Source organism: Aotus nancymaae, unplaced genomic scaffold (genome assembly GCF_030222135.1).
Source record: "Aotus nancymaae isolate 86718 unplaced genomic scaffold, 86718_ANA_hifiasm-v0.15.2.pri h1tg000011l, whole genome shotgun sequence".
Lineage (NCBI taxonomy): Eukaryota > Metazoa > Chordata > Mammalia > Primates > Aotidae > Aotus > Aotus nancymaae.
This window is the reverse complement of record NW_026988422.1, coordinates 63120099-63134030: the sequence shown is the minus strand read 5'-3', so window position 1 is coordinate 63134030 and position 13932 is coordinate 63120099. Positions and strand designations below refer to the sequence as shown.

At 37.1% G+C, this 13932-nt stretch overlaps 1 protein-coding gene across 32 annotated transcripts in view; it reads right to left on the bottom strand.

Annotated features, from left to right (window-relative positions):
• NRXN3 (neurexin 3) overlaps window positions 1–13932 on the bottom strand; it is a 1680301-nt gene that overhangs the window by 384313 nt on the left and 1282056 nt on the right. For all 32 annotated transcript variants that reach the window (XM_064375089.1, XM_064375093.1, XM_012476808.3 and 29 more), the window contains one exon: window positions 8338–8519. In XM_064375089.1, coding sequence (XP_064231159.1) covers window positions 8338–8519 — 182 coding nt within the window. The remainder of the gene's footprint in view (window positions 1–8337; window positions 8520–13932) is intronic.

Here is a 13932-nt window from a genome sequence, read left to right as displayed (position 1 = left end):
ACATAACAATTTTTTTCTGAGTTAAAACGAGTTAGTTGAAGAAAAATCTTCGAGTATCAATAGTATCAAAATCTATCTAGGATTGAAAGCTGACTATATTACTGGAGTTGGGTGAGAGTTTTACATACGTCACCTCATAATGAGTAGAAAGCCTCATTTCTTGTTTTTGTATTTGCTGTGGCTTTTCAAGCCTGTTCAGGCTATGCAAGCCAAGGTTGGTCACAGTACCCCCAACACATAGCACTTTTCCTGACATATAGTAAGAACTGAATTTATATATATCATATATTATGCTTAGGAGCTACATTCCCTTAATCTTAGTTTTTCAAAATTCATATTGTATAAGCATTGAGGATTCTAAAACATAACTGACATTAACTATCTAAGGGCACTTGTATGAACCATAAATGAGAACGGTAGAGCCATTTGGCCTTTGCTTCTCATAATTTCCCACCGGCCATAAACTATTTCCCACACACTTTGTCAACTTGATTTTTAGGATTGCATTATTGTAAATTTTACTTGCATAGTAAATTTATAATTCACTTTGCCTTCATATTTTGGGAATCAAAATCTATGAAGTATTTTTGCTTGTATTTCTGGTTTTAGGTTTCCAGTTTACTTGGTGGCGGGACCTACTTAGCTCCCCACAGTCTGGTCATACCCCTATTAGGACTCTGGTTCTAGCGTTGTTTTGTGGGGGCTCTATGTATCCCCAAGTACAGGAACAAGCCCTTTGTGACTTTATCTCGTACCCAAGGAGGGTCTAAAACCATTTTGATCCTGGGCCTGTCTAGAAAGGTTTTGCTTTCCCACTGCTGCTACTTCTTGGTGGTGGTGGTCATGGCGATTGTCATCTTGGTGGTGGTCATGGTGATTATCATCTTGGTGGTGGTCATGGTGATTGTCATCTTGGTGGTGGTCATGGTGATTATCATCTTGGTGGTGGTGGTGGTCATGGTGATTGTCATCTTCTGCATCTTGCTCTTTCCTTTCCTTTATTCTCCTTCTTCCTCCTCTTTTCCTCTTTCCCTCTCTTCCTCCTCCTCTTCTTTCCCTGTTTTCATATGAAGTGGCATATTCCCATTTCCCATGGTTGATACAATTAAAGAATGAATTTCAGGGCAGGGCAGGTGACACTTTTACTGCTGAGTCTAGAGCCCTTTGGAAGCTTATAGTAAAGAGAATAGAAGCACAATGCATTATCACCTTGTAACAGGGATAGAAACACAATGCTAAGTAACGAGACACCAAGGAGGCAACAGGATCACTTATCCTATCGACCTAACCCATGTCATGACCTAAATTCCCTTAGAGGCAATCTGCTTCTTCACTTTATGCTAAAGAGATGCTCCAAAAGTCTTAATTGTGAATCTGGTTAATTCATAAAATTTACAGTTTATCAGATGAGATAGAAGTTTAAAAAATTTGCCTAAAAAAATCCCAGCAGACTGATATAAAAAATTAAACTAAAACTTTCCTTCTATATATGTTTCTCTAATGCAGTCATCACTTCTACAGCACCCATTTTATTAGGAAAACTACCATTCTACATTTGTGCAGTGTTTTGCTAATAATAAACAGCTTCTAAGTACTTTATTTCATTTAATCTTTGAGAAAACTCTGCAACATAATATTTTATGCCCATTTATAAGAAGAGGAAGCTGAAGCTCCAAGTGGTAGAATGACTTACTAAAAGTCTAATAGCTCACTGACAGAAATGAAACTCAAATCCGATTTTTTCTGGTTTCAAATTAAGCGCATTTTTCTATAGCTTGATGTCTCTCAAAACCATGTGTGGAATCAAAGTAAACAGATTTAGATAGAAATATCATGGGACTAATAGAGATCTGAGAAAACACACACCAACTCCCCTGAAGATAGCTGCCCTTGGTCCAGGTTACATAAGCAGTCACTTCATCCAATCATCCCTTCCACTCCTTTCTCCCACCTTCTTCTTCATCTCTGCTGGGATAGCATGGCTGAGCTGAAAGCTGCAGAGACAATGCCCAGCAGGTCCTCTCCATATAAGTGGCTAATGATCTGGAAAAACTCCTAAGCCCAGAAAACCCAAAGAGGTCTTTTTCACTAAGAGCAAATAGCAATGGAGGGAAATACAGAGCCAACCTGCAGTGCACAGCACTCTATGGGAAACAAAATTGCATCTGTTGGATATCTCTGTTGTTTTCCTGTTCTTTCCTTCTTTATTTGCATTACCAGCCTCAAAAACACCAACATTCTTCTGTACTCCACTGGAGAGTTCCCCAAATGCAGCTTCTGATTCAAATCCAGTTCTGTCACTGGCCAAACCCAGAGATGAATTTAAGCTAACAGCCACTAACCTTACCAAGGACTATCCCAGCAGATGCTGATGGTTTACTGTAAATATCCTACATAGAGACAGCCCAAATGAAGCATCCAGGCTGGCAATTTATAGATGCAATAGATGGGAGGAACACATAATTCATCATCATTCGGCTTACATCATACAGTCTATAGGACTCTTTTTGGGTGCTATAAATTATGTAAAAACAATACTATACAAATGAAACTTAATAAATATCCAATTTCCCCAAATATGACACTGAAAATATACTATCAATCTGTTTTCAGAGGGTCCAGTTTTTGGAAGGAGAATACTTTGCCATCATGAAATGGGCTCCGTCTGGACGGCAGTTCTTTGTATTCCCCTCACCCTGGTTTATGTAAAAATCTACATTTTAAGTCAGGAAGGAAATAGTTGAGGAAGGTTATAGATTCTTGTCAAACAAAACAGATGCCCTAACACATAAATTTTCACTGTTGCTGAAAGGCTCATAATTAAAAAATGAATCCAAGAGGATTTACCGTAAATTACATAGAGGGAGAAAGAAATTAATAGGATGTCTTTTTTACACTCAGCATTAACTACATAAAGAGAAGCGAATTATTGCCCAGTTCTCCCCAACCTTCTATTTTGTAGGTGGTGAAAGGAAGTTGTCAAGAGTTTCACGATAGTAACAACAAGCACTTCATGCTAATCTCTTCTCTAGTCCTATTCAGTTTTTTCCCTGGTGTATAAATGAAGGTGAGTATAACATGACACAGCTCCATAAAGCCTAGATGTGGGGCCAATAGGCAGATGTCACTCACAAGTGAAAGCAGCTTTTCTCCAAAATTGAGCTTTAATTTCTCAACAATTGATTTCAATGGAGAGAAACTAATATTTGAAATCTATTTTTTAAAAATTCCTCAATCCTAGGACACCCTCCCTTTAAAGAATCTCATTTTATGCACATTTGCTTCAACAAAGATCTCTTTGCCTTTTTCAAACACGCTTAATTCAAGATTTTATTAATATAACAATTTATAATTGATTTGGAAAATATTGCATCATGCAATGTGACCCAAAAACAAAGAAATGTTAGCTAATTTGAAGCAAGCAATTTCTAAATAATTTTTTCTCTCCTAGCTCTCTCTGGTTGTTTAAAATGACCAAAGCCTGTCTTGTTCTATACTTATTGTCAAAACCTATTTAACTTTACTAAGGCCCAGATGAGTGGGAATGCTTTAGGTTTAAAAGAAAGTAGCAAGAGAAATAAGAGCCTCTGCTCCCTTGGCCAGAATGAAAGAGAATCTGAACAAATCATGCAACAGAAAAAATGTGCTCTTCAGCCATAAAAAAAGAATGAGATCATGTTCTTTGCAGGGACATGGATGAAGCTGGAAGCCATCATCTTTAGCAAAGTGATACAGAAAGAGAAAACCAAATACCGCATATTCTCCCTTATAAATGGAAGCTAAATAATGAGAACACACGAACACGTAGAGGAGAACAACACACACTGGGGCCTTTGGCAGGGTGAAAGGTGGGAGGAGGGAGAGCATCAGGAAAAATAGTAATGGGTACTAGGCTTAATGCCTGGGTAATGAAATAATCTGTACAACAAACCCCCATGACACGAGTTTACCTATGTAACAAACCTACAAACCTGCACTTATTCCCCTGAACTTAAAATATATATATACATATAAAAGAGAGAAAATGTGTTCATAGCACTCAACTGTCTTGGTGATCTTTTCTTCCTTTGCCCCAATTATTCAATCTAGGACACAAATGCCTTCATTTTACCCAAGTTTTCCCATTCATTTCTACCATCCCACACAACTTCACACTTCCCCAGATTAGCCATGGTCACTTATCCCCCTTTCTGTCCAGCTCTCCTATCAAAAATTAAATTCTGTCACAGGATCTGACCTTAGCCTGGTATAAGAAGGATGGCAGTAAGACGGACTACTTTAAATGAATTAATAAGTAATTCCAGGACTTGCAGTGCAACATGAGCTTAAGATACCACTTTTCCAAAGAAATTTTAATACCTAGGGATTTCAAGATACCGAAAGAAAAGAAATGGGAAAATTGGAGCATGTGAGGAGGAATAGCGTGGAGCTGAGAGCAGATACGAAAAATGTGCAGTGTTCATTCACAAAACCTCACTTCTGCACATGTGGCAGACATGACTAATGGAAGCTAGATCTCCTGCCTATGGATTTGCCCGCTGCTCTCACAAACCTTTCCAGTGTAAAGCTTGAAGTGAGAGAGTCAGGCACGTGAACTTGCAGGAAAGATGAAGCCTATTTGCCACTCCTGCCTGGGGCTATATTCTAGAGCAGGTGCTTACCCCGGGGTCAGGCTCTCTAGTGTTATTGGAAGAGCCTTTTCTCTTCCTTCAAATAAGTCCAATTGGGGGTAAAAAGGAAATATTTCAACGACAATGTTGATGCTGCTCACAACACTTCAGGAATTTCTAGGAATTGTCTTCTTTGAAAGTTTAAAAAATACAAGCTTTCTTTGTGTCTTCTCCTTCTCTTCAACTCTCTCACTCACTCTCACTCTCACTCTTACACACACACACACACACACACACACATCCCACTGGCTAATTTTAGAGTTTGTACCTTATTTTTGACTAACTTTACTAGCCTGACCGCCACTCAGAAGTAGCACCAAAGTACTTTAGGTTTTTATTGTTGTTTTACAGTGAACACTCGTACTCCAAGAATGAAGCTTCGCCCCCATGTCACCCCTTGTTGAAGCACACCAGTAGGCAGAGCCCTGTCCTTTTCTCTTATCCCTGGAATTTATTCTGCTGCTATGCTCTGAACGTGTCTCCCAAAATTCCCATCACCAAGCAGCAATGTTGGGAGCTATGGCCTTTGGGAGGTGTTTAGATCATGAGGGCTCTGCCTTCATGAATAGGTTAATGCTATCCTAACAAGGGACTTGCAACAGTGGGTTCAGTCTTTCTGCTCTTTTGCCACGTAAGAACATGGAGTTCCTTTCCTTCTGAGGAGGCAGTGCTCACATTAGAGGTAGAGACTGGACCCTCACAAGACACCAAACCTGCCAGCACCTTGATCTTGGACTTCCCAGCCTCCAGAACCATGAGAAATTATTTTCTTTATAAATTACCAACTCTGAAGTATTCTGTTATAGCAGTAAAACAAACAAAAAACAGCAGAGTAAGCCACCTGCTTTCAACTACCCCTTGTGTCTACTATCACTTTTTCTTTTTTTTTCCAGGGGGTTTCTCTTCTCCTAGGCAAACTGTAAGGTGAAATAGCATCTTCTGCCTTATGCTCAGTCCCTTCCACTTTCATTGATGGCCACAAAGCTCTTTTACTTTTGAGTAATTTTCTTTAGTACAAGAAAACAAACCATTCAACAAACAGAACCATCTTTTACAGATTATAAAGTTATAAAAGTATCTTAATAGGTATTTATGGTTTGAGTTCCCTGATGCAACAACTTAAATGTTCAAAACAAAAAGCTGGTTTTAAGAATTAAGTCTTTTAATCTTCTACTTGGATTTCTGTATTTTCAAGTGTGATAAGAAACCTGCCTTCTTCTGTGCAGACAAAGAGATAATCTGTAAGGAAGTAAAAAATGCTTTCAAATGACTAGACCCATGAAGAGGCCCCAGGCTCGAGAGGGCCATGAATATGTCAGGTCACTCTAGAATCACACAGATTCTCCACATCATAGGATCCTTTTTTCTTTTTTTCTGAAAAGGTTAGGTGACACCATCTCCTAATCTAAGATTTGAAGGAAAATCTGTTGGGTTTTCACAGAATGTTTAAGCAATCGGCAGCATCACCCAAGTGTCTACAGTAATTTAGGGGTTTCTTTTCATTTTGATATGTCTGGCAATTTTGCTCATATAAAGAAAATAATATTATACCACGTCAAATCTAATGGGTATGCTTATACAGAATACACACACTAATAAATGCACACAAATGGATGTTACTTGAATCTCAAAGTATGTTTACAGCATTCACTTTTGAAAGACACCAGAGAAATGACAGAACTTTATAATGGCATATTATAATATACTGGCATATTCTGGTTCCTCCTAGAAGTTACCATGATCTGCATGACAATTTTATTAAAACGCTGCCAATTTCAAGTAAACCCACAGAAAATAGGTAAATCTCTCTCTTAAAAGTAGAGATATTCTACAAAACATGAATGAGCAGGAATGGATAAACCAGTAGTATAGTATTTGACTCAAAAAGATGCTCATGTCTGTGCCAAATCATATTTTTCTTAGGAAGTCAGAATGAACAAAAGAAGAAGATAAATCACTGTTTAAATGCAAGTGAGCTGGTAATAACAGTCTCGTTATAGCCACCATGAAATAGTCATTAAGTTATATGCAGCATAAATCTCACAGGGTTTTGTAAATTATGGTGGTTCTTAGAGGCCAAATAAAGATAAAGTGTAGTAAGTATGGCTGCCTTTTTTTTTTTTTGGCTCCTTGGCATGGCTTTTTAAAATATTTTAGCTCAGGCTCATAGCACTATATGGTTCCTGAAGCATCTGAGAAACAATTAAAAAGTTCACAACTCGATTCAAGACTCCTCCACCACATTTTGAAGGTGATCATCTGTAACCTGTTCTTTTCTAAGCTCCTAAGCAGAGTCTTTCCCTGATCTAGCTTATACTGGGGCCAGACAGACTTCCAGATCAAGCCTAGTACTTTAAGCTGCTCCCATTTTCAAGGCATACTGGAAGAGCAAGTGCCAGATATGTGCTCTGCAGTGGGAGCTAAGCTTGCCATGCATGATTCCGGCCAGTCATCTCCAGCTCCAGAGACCAGCAATGAAATTGTATCCTCTGCTTCTCTCTGTACACCTGCACAATAACAGAACTCTGATTCAGAGATTCCTAATCAATGTACCTTTTCCTCCTTTTTGGAGGTTGGTAGTAATCCCCAGTTGATATTTTTTCTTAACTGCTTTTTCCTCCCGCTATTTAAACTAAATTCTTATTGCTCCAAATTAAATCCATTCTTTCTAGAGTTGTCATTGCTAACTAATGAGAACAATTCCTCTCTTTGCTCTTGGTGACTGCACTTTGGGTACTTACGGATGAGAATCATATCTCTCTTTAGCCTACTTTCTTAACTGCAGACTGCACAGGTGATAAAATGGGTTAATTGTTGCTATAAAAATATTTTCCATCCTTATAAAAAAAGAATTTTTCTTCCAAATCGTTTTAATTTCTTAGCCTTTGCTGTGTTCTTATGATCTACAAGGATTGAGGGTGCAGTGCTATTAAGCACATATGGACAAGACCAAAAGCAAAATGTTGAATATACAATACACGTGAATTACTCAACTCTTGATCACCGTCCTGTGTCGTTTTCGCCCCGCCCACTCTGGCACTCTGGCCTCAGTTTTTATCACACATTTCTTACAGCTCTACAGTGATGTTTGAAGCCTAGGACAGGGGTCACTTAATTATAGTCTGCGGCTTGTTTCTATAGACACATTTTTATTGGAACACAGTCACATGTATTTTCAAAAACATGTATTGTCTCTGTCTGCTTTCACATTACAAAGGCAGAACTGAGTATCTCTGAGACAGACTATCTGATCTGCAAAGTCCAAAATATTTATTCTCTGCCTCTTTTCAGATGGTTTGCCAACTCCCAGCCTAAGAGACTGTTAACGTTCCACCTGGCTTAGCTGCTTGCACCAGGTAAGATCCACACCAGGTAAATCTCTTAAATATACCTTAGCAGTCTGCTAAATGTTCTACCACAGAGTTGGGAAGGGAGTCTGCAAAGAAAGAATTTCTTTTTCCTCTCTATATACCTGGGGCAGAAGAAAGAGGTTTTAAATATTTTCCCCCAGGTACCCTATAAGCATGATGGTTCACATCTCAAAACCATTTTTATAAGCATGTGCACCTTTGCCACATTGATCTAGAATGTTCTGCTGCATCTACCTGAATCACCAACTCAGACCACCAATAAGACAAGAAGATCCAGGCCAAGGCCCGGTACTCACTATGTGAAGCTGGAGGAAGTCACCAAGTCCTGGAGCACTGTCGATGCGGACCAAGATGCCATCCTTCACAGTGGTGCTGAAACCCACGGCAAGGCGGTCAGAGCGCGTGCTGGGCCTGTCATTGGCTGGCCAGGTGTAGAGGATGAGGCCACCGCTTTTCCCAAAGATGTACGTAGCGCCAGCTGCAAAAGCAAGGAGACAGGGAGACATCAAGGTACTGTATTGTATACAGCCAACTGTATTACACTGTTGAGACCCTACACAGAACAGCTGCAGAGAGGAAATGTCCCTCATGTGACAGTATTTGGTTACTGAGAGGGATGGAACCCAAGGCTTCCGAAGGCAGCTATCACCCCAAATTAAAGACTCAGACAAAATGAATGAATAACAAAGCAGATGTTGGTGAGAATCATTTTTGACATCTTCAGCTCCTGCTGCATCACGGTGGAGGGTAAATGACATCCTAAGCGTGGGAGCTTGGGTACATTGCAATAAACAACTTTCTGGTCTTCCTCAACAGCAGGTTTAATTTTCCATCTCGGCTAGGACAGGCACAAGAGAGAAAACGAGTCCCCTGTCTCTTAGCTATCAGCATCATCTGGTCAGTGGAGCCAGGAGCCTTACAAAAGTGAAGACAACAGAGCAGTCCAAACCATCTCTCATGCCTGTACCTTCTCCCACCCACACAGGAAAGAAAGCAGTGGCCAGAGAAAACCAAGTTATGTGACTAAATGCATTTGCCTATTTCACTATTATGTTACTATAAACACGGTAACAAAAACTATTTCCAGGAGTCTTTTAAAAATGAACCTTTTTTGTTGTTGTTGTTCCCTCATGGTATTATTTATCTGGCATTAAATAAGTTTTCATTTCCTTTTTCAAACTAATAGGAAGAAGATACAAGAAACTTAGAAAAAAAATCCCAGATCATGAAATTTGAACCTGACAAGTGGTATCTGTCAATTATGATTAGTGGGCTTATCAGTATGTTTACTATTTACTTGTGTTTTTACTATTATCCATATGAACTCAGGAGTTACTAGGAATATATTAATTTAGAACTACTTACAAAACAAATGGGAATACAAATAAAGAAAATATTTGTATTTCAGAATTTATAAAAAGTATATTTTAAGAAACATATGTTTAATCTGAACTGGGGAAAACCATTTAGATTTGGTGACCAGAAAAGACTCCGCCATTTGCTGCCTCTGAGGTTCTAGGCATGTGGTGTTATCCATAGCGAATACTTCCACGGGTTATTCATCTCAAAGTTCAGAGCACATTTGACATCAGATCTTGTGTATTACCCAGAGACCACATTCCAACCCTTAAAACTATTTGAAAGCAGCATTAGACCAGCATTCAGATACCTTTAACATTTACAAAAAATCTCAAGCACTGGTCCACATGCGTTCCCCAAGCTAGTTTACAGAGAGTATTGGGTGGAATTATGTTGACCAAAGAAGTGAGTTATTTATCTTGTTTAGAAATAATGAAGTTAACTCTTGTGAGACTAGAATTAGGAATATGTGTCATATGTCATCCTTCCTAAAGCACTAAGACTCATTAAATTCTGAGGCTTATAGAACCTAATTTGTCTTCTTTGAAAGGTCACTATTCTAGTTACTCCAGTTTGCTCAGTTTGTATATTACATGTAGCATAACATTATTTTCCTTTTTATGAATTTCTCAATCCTTAGGGGATGGTGTCTGGAGAGCTCTCCACACTATCTGTAAGATTTGGAACTGTAGTATGCAAAGTTTATGATTAATTCTATACACAAAACAATGTTTACTTCCCACTATCCACAAACACCCTCAAATCTTCTTAAAATTAGAAAGTGGGTATAATGATTTACCCTTGATATCTCTCCATCTGTGAAGAATTTAAATAATTCCTCTGTAGATGATTACAAATGTCATCACCACTCTCTTTATTCTTTATTTGGAAAACTGAAGGTTACTCAGTGATTAATGTATAGAATCACCAAAAAATGCAAATCAGCCTGTGACATTTCATGGCAATTTATAAAAATCCTTTACTTTTCTTTCCTAAATATATAGTAGATTCTGCTACAGAGACGAATTCATACTTTTTCAGGAAATAATTTTATCACTACACAAGTAACAAGTCAAAAACCTGATAGCAACATATGCATGGTGCTTTACAGTTTGCAAAATATTTTCAAATTCATTTGCTGATTCGTTGAAATAATTCTATGGGACATTTTATATCTTAACACTGCTTTACAGATTTGGAAACAGAGGCTCAATTATCTGACTTAAGTGGTACCATTTTTAAGTGTCCAGCCTGAGCCTTCTACCTCTGAAAGCCTTTTTTCACCACATACCAACGTAGTTACACAATCAACTGCATCAATAAACTACACCAATGGGGCAAACAGTTGTCTGTACTTGGTTCTTTTCACATTGTTGTATCAACCTAAAGCAAAATGAAAACAAAGTCACAGCACCCAAAGTTGGTGTTTCCACAAGCTTGCTTGCCCATCCCACCATATCAATAACTTTAAGTATTTTTCTTGTAGTTTTCATCCACTACCCTGCCAGTAATTCTCAGTGCTCCAATACAGAGAAGAATATTTTAATACATAAATATATAATTTCTTATATGTGGTTAGAAGGTCCCAGTGGCTTTAATCTTTAAATAAACAAAAAGTAAAACTTTACTACGACAATATTTGACATGAAAGATAAAAATCTGACTTAAAATTATTTGTATTGCTTTCATTATTCTTAATTTACAATGTCACTATGTTAGATAATTCTAATTTTATAGGTGAAGAGATCATAAAAGATACAAAGTACCTAGCATATGATTATTTTGCTATGAAGAAAAAAATATGAAAATATCTATTCTTGGTAAAGAATTTGCTGGTAAGAGTGAATAAAGGCCCTGAATACTCCCATAGTCCAATGCTATGGGGCATTAGAAGAAGTTAATTAATAATTACAATTTTTTTTTTTTTTGAGACGGAGTTTCGCTCTTGTTACCCAGGCTGAAGTGCAATGGCGCGAGATATTGTTATTGTTTTTTTTTTCTTTATGTTTCATCCTTTGCCATCTTACATAGTTTTTAAAGGTAAATACATACTTTGTGTTAATTTTAATATAAAATGCCTGGAGCACTACAGGGAACATAGAATTATTTTGCTTTACATTTTCAAATAAAAAAGTTAATTGTGTTATTTTTAAATGTGGATTACAAACCAATTTCTTGGGAACATCCTGGGACCTATAAGAACCCCTCTTAATCCATTAAAGATTTTCACTTCTAAGCCATGCAATACCACATTACATGCTTTCTCCTGGGGCCTCGTACTTCTGATCGCTGGTTTCTCACCATGTTCGGTATGCTGATGCAAGATCATACTACTTACATTCATCTTCGGAATCATATAAATTTCATCCTTATTGGCAAAAACCGATCAATTCAACTGAAGAAAAAATTGCTCTGGTGGCATTTTGGCCATTTCACACTGCAGGATTTGCAAGTTTGCAAGGAGCTGAGGTTGCTTTGCTGAGTTTTAACCAACACAGTATTCCAGGAATGAAATCTCTACACAGTCACCACTAACAAAGATTAAGAAAATATACCTCATCTTCAAATAGTCAACAAGGATGACTTTTTTTTTTAACTCACAACCTGCAAATAATGGGTGTGGCTTATTGTTTTCATAATTGGCTAACTACTTTCTGTGACGGAGCTGATGGTGATATTGACAGAGTGTTTTGGTATATGTTCTGTGTGCGTGTGGTTGGGATATCGGTCAAGGAGGAAAGGATCAAACAGTCTTCCATGCAATCATGAAGGAGTCCTGAGTGGCAGTTTAATATAGTTACAGAACAAGCTAAATAAGTGGGTGATCTACAGTTTCTTGAAGAGAATGAGGAATATAATTTTTTCTCATTCACTTATTTCTCCAAAGTTCTTAAATTTTTGGTGTATTTTATTGCTTATTTTATTAGAATATAATTGTTGATGGCAATTTAATTTTTCTTTATTTAGGATCACTTAGGTAATTATTTTATTGTGCTTGTTGTTTTGTCTTAGAAACCCTGTGGCCTTGCCTTTATGGCACTGGTTCTGTTTCCAGTCTCATATCCAAAAAGTATATTACTTTTCTGGGAGATTATTAACAGAAATAGAATTCTTGTCTTGTTTAAGATTCACTTTAGACATAAAAATAATATATACCTACATATGTGTATGTGCATATACATAAGCCTATATGTGTGTGAGCAAGCATGTGTCTGAAAAACAAGTAAAGTTTAGGTAAAGAATACAATAGACTAGAATTCATTTATTAATTACTCTATCAAATAATTACAGGTAAAATGGCTTAATACTAAAATACAATAATACAATATTAGTTCTATGAGAGTGTGTGTATATAATATATACGTGTGTATGTGTGTATATATATAAGTGTGTGTGTGTGTATAAACAAATCAGCCTTCCCTGAAATAATTCCATTGCTATTAAAATGGAACAAGTTTTGAAAGCATCTCCCAGAGGAAATCTGAGAGCTAAATTTAAAAAGAACTGGATAATTTACTTGTGGACAAATATAACAAGTAGAACAATAAATTAAGTAATAAAATATGTATAACAGTTATGTGCAAACTACATGATGGGTAAACTAGGATAAGAAATAAGATGTCAGACTCCTACTCTAGTTCTCTTTGATCATGGCCTGAGAACTTAGTATAAAATCTCATAACAGTAAGGTATATGTCTGTCTTCCTTTATCATTTCAAATTTCTTATTCCTTATTTCTTTTTTATTACTCTTTCACAGGCTTACCCACATTTGTGTTCTTTATTATAAACTGGTAAATCCTTTTGGAAAATAAATGGACTATCAATGACATAAAATATAGTCTGCCAGTAGATATAGTTATTGCTATTAAATTAAAACTATCTTTTAAATTCATATCAATTACTATGTAGCTAATAAAAGCAAAAGGGAAAGACTTGTGGCTTTGGAACTGGCAAATATCTCTTCTAGCAAATAGAGGCATAAATTTAACTGAAGGATCTCATAATATCTGATAGCCCAAAGAATACATTTCCTCAATTTCTTTTACTTAGTTTGTTCCATGGTTTTTCTCTGCCCCTCATCTCCCTAGCTGTTTGGGGAGTGAATTATGTTCACTATTTTATAATAGCTGGACTTTACATTTCCATAGAATTAAATGGTTTTCAAATTGCTTTCTTTCAGAGTGTCTCCTCTGATGTCTCTTCCCTCAACATTCACTGAAATATTAATGGCAAATATTTTTGTTACTATTTTAATAAAAAAGAAAATAGATACTCAAGGAGATTAAACAACTTCATCTGTTGCTAAGTAGTAGAGCTGAGAATAGATCCTCCCCTTCTTGACTGTGTCCTCTTCTCCAAAGCTGTCCTAATGGGATAAAGACTCCCTAAAAACATCCCTAGAGATCAAGAGCTCCACAAGGAGGGGAGAAAGGTGAATAATAGATGGAAAAAGTGCAAACAAGGCCTCTGCATTACAGAGGGAGCCATTAGGGAGTGCAGGGTAAGTGATACACATTTTAAAAACAGCTC